The sequence below is a fragment of the Lolium perenne genome, chromosome 1, assembly GCF_019359855.2.
Source record: "Lolium perenne isolate Kyuss_39 chromosome 1, Kyuss_2.0, whole genome shotgun sequence".
Classification (NCBI taxonomy): Eukaryota; Viridiplantae; Streptophyta; class Magnoliopsida; order Poales; family Poaceae; genus Lolium; species Lolium perenne.
The window spans coordinates 36,617,827-36,619,148 of NC_067244.2; the positions used below are offsets into that span (position 1 = coordinate 36,617,827).

Here is a 1,322-nt window from a genome sequence, read left to right on the forward strand (position 1 = left end):
CTTAAATATTGTGAATAGGAAGGCCCCTAACAAGTTACAGGCATAGCCATAGCCCATAGGTTTATTCAGATGAACAGGGAAGAAAAAACGATCATCACGATCTCATGGGTTCTTCATGGGTGATCGCCGATGGGTCGTCTCTAGCGTTGGGCTAAGCACCACTTGACGTATTCCTTGTCGTCCGCCCTACGCTTGCGCCGATTACGGCGGCGAGGAGCTCCATACCCGCCTGGTGCCTCGTAGCCTTCCTCCTCCGACTCCTCCCCGTCTTCCCAGGCATTGAGCTCGTCAAGCGCCAGCCACGAGTTAACAACCTCCGTGACGCCGACGTCGCACCGGATGACGATGCTGTCGTCGCGGATGAGGTGCTCGCGCCTCTCCAGCTCCTCCTTCCCGATGAACATCTCGTGGCCGCAACCCGGCCCCGGCTCCTCCTGGCCGTAGCCGAACGTGCCTATGTTGTCGTAGCCGTAGCCGTTGCGGTAGCCGCCTATCGTCCTCGCGTTGGTGTGGGCGTAGTGGTTGACCTCCGGGACGGGGACAAATTATCCATTCTCGGCGGGGAGCTCGTAGGCGGCGTTGCCGCCGTGGTCCAGCAGGCTGAACTTGTACCGCGCCTCGAGGGGCCGTTGGACGCGGTCGGTGCGCTGGAGGTATACAGAGATGGCGTTGTGCTTCGCCGAGGTGTCGCGGCCGTTGGGGTAGTAGTCCATGCGCCAGGTGTAGCCGCCGACGGTGAAACCGTTGCAGGAGAGCTTCTGGCCGGCGACGATGGTCTTGGTGTGCGAGTAGCCATCGATGCGGAGAAGGTGGAACCCGTTCGCCTGCTTGGCCAGGATCCTAGTGGCCGACCGCGACAAACGACCAAGGCCGGCGGCGGACATGGTCGACTGATCGGGAAAACTACCTAGCCAGCTGCTGTGGGAGATGAGCGCAATAAGAGATGGTGTCGTTCCAACGGCGGCAATGCATATCACATATATAACATCGGCAGCGATTATCAACTGACGATACAATCCCGCAACTTAACTGCCCCTAATTTTCGGGATTGCAGGCAACAAATTATCTCCTTTTCAGTCTCATCCACATATGGTAACTCCCACGTACCAAATTGGTACATATCCCTCTTTTTTAGAAACATAATACAAACACAGACCCTCATTAGTAAACAGTAAAACTGCTCCACCTAGGAGCTCTCACAGCGATTTAGCTTCATGGACGGTCGGATCTACCCACAGAATGGTCCAGATTAAACTCACTACTCCTGTTAGGTCCGTAACGTCGTTTTACGTCGTCAAAACGAGCTAAATGGCCAACCGTAT

General features: G+C 55.8%; 1 protein-coding gene across 1 annotated transcript; it reads right to left on the bottom strand.

Annotated features, from left to right (window-relative positions):
* Nucleotides 1-545: 545 nt before the first annotated feature.
* LOC139831938 (BTB/POZ and MATH domain-containing protein 6-like) lies at nucleotides 546-884 on the bottom strand. The gene has a single exon (XM_071821354.1). It carries the CDS (start codon nucleotides 882-884, stop codon nucleotides 546-548), a length of 339 nt encoding a protein of 112 aa, XP_071677455.1.
* Between the last annotated feature and the right edge of the window lie 438 nt (nucleotides 885-1,322).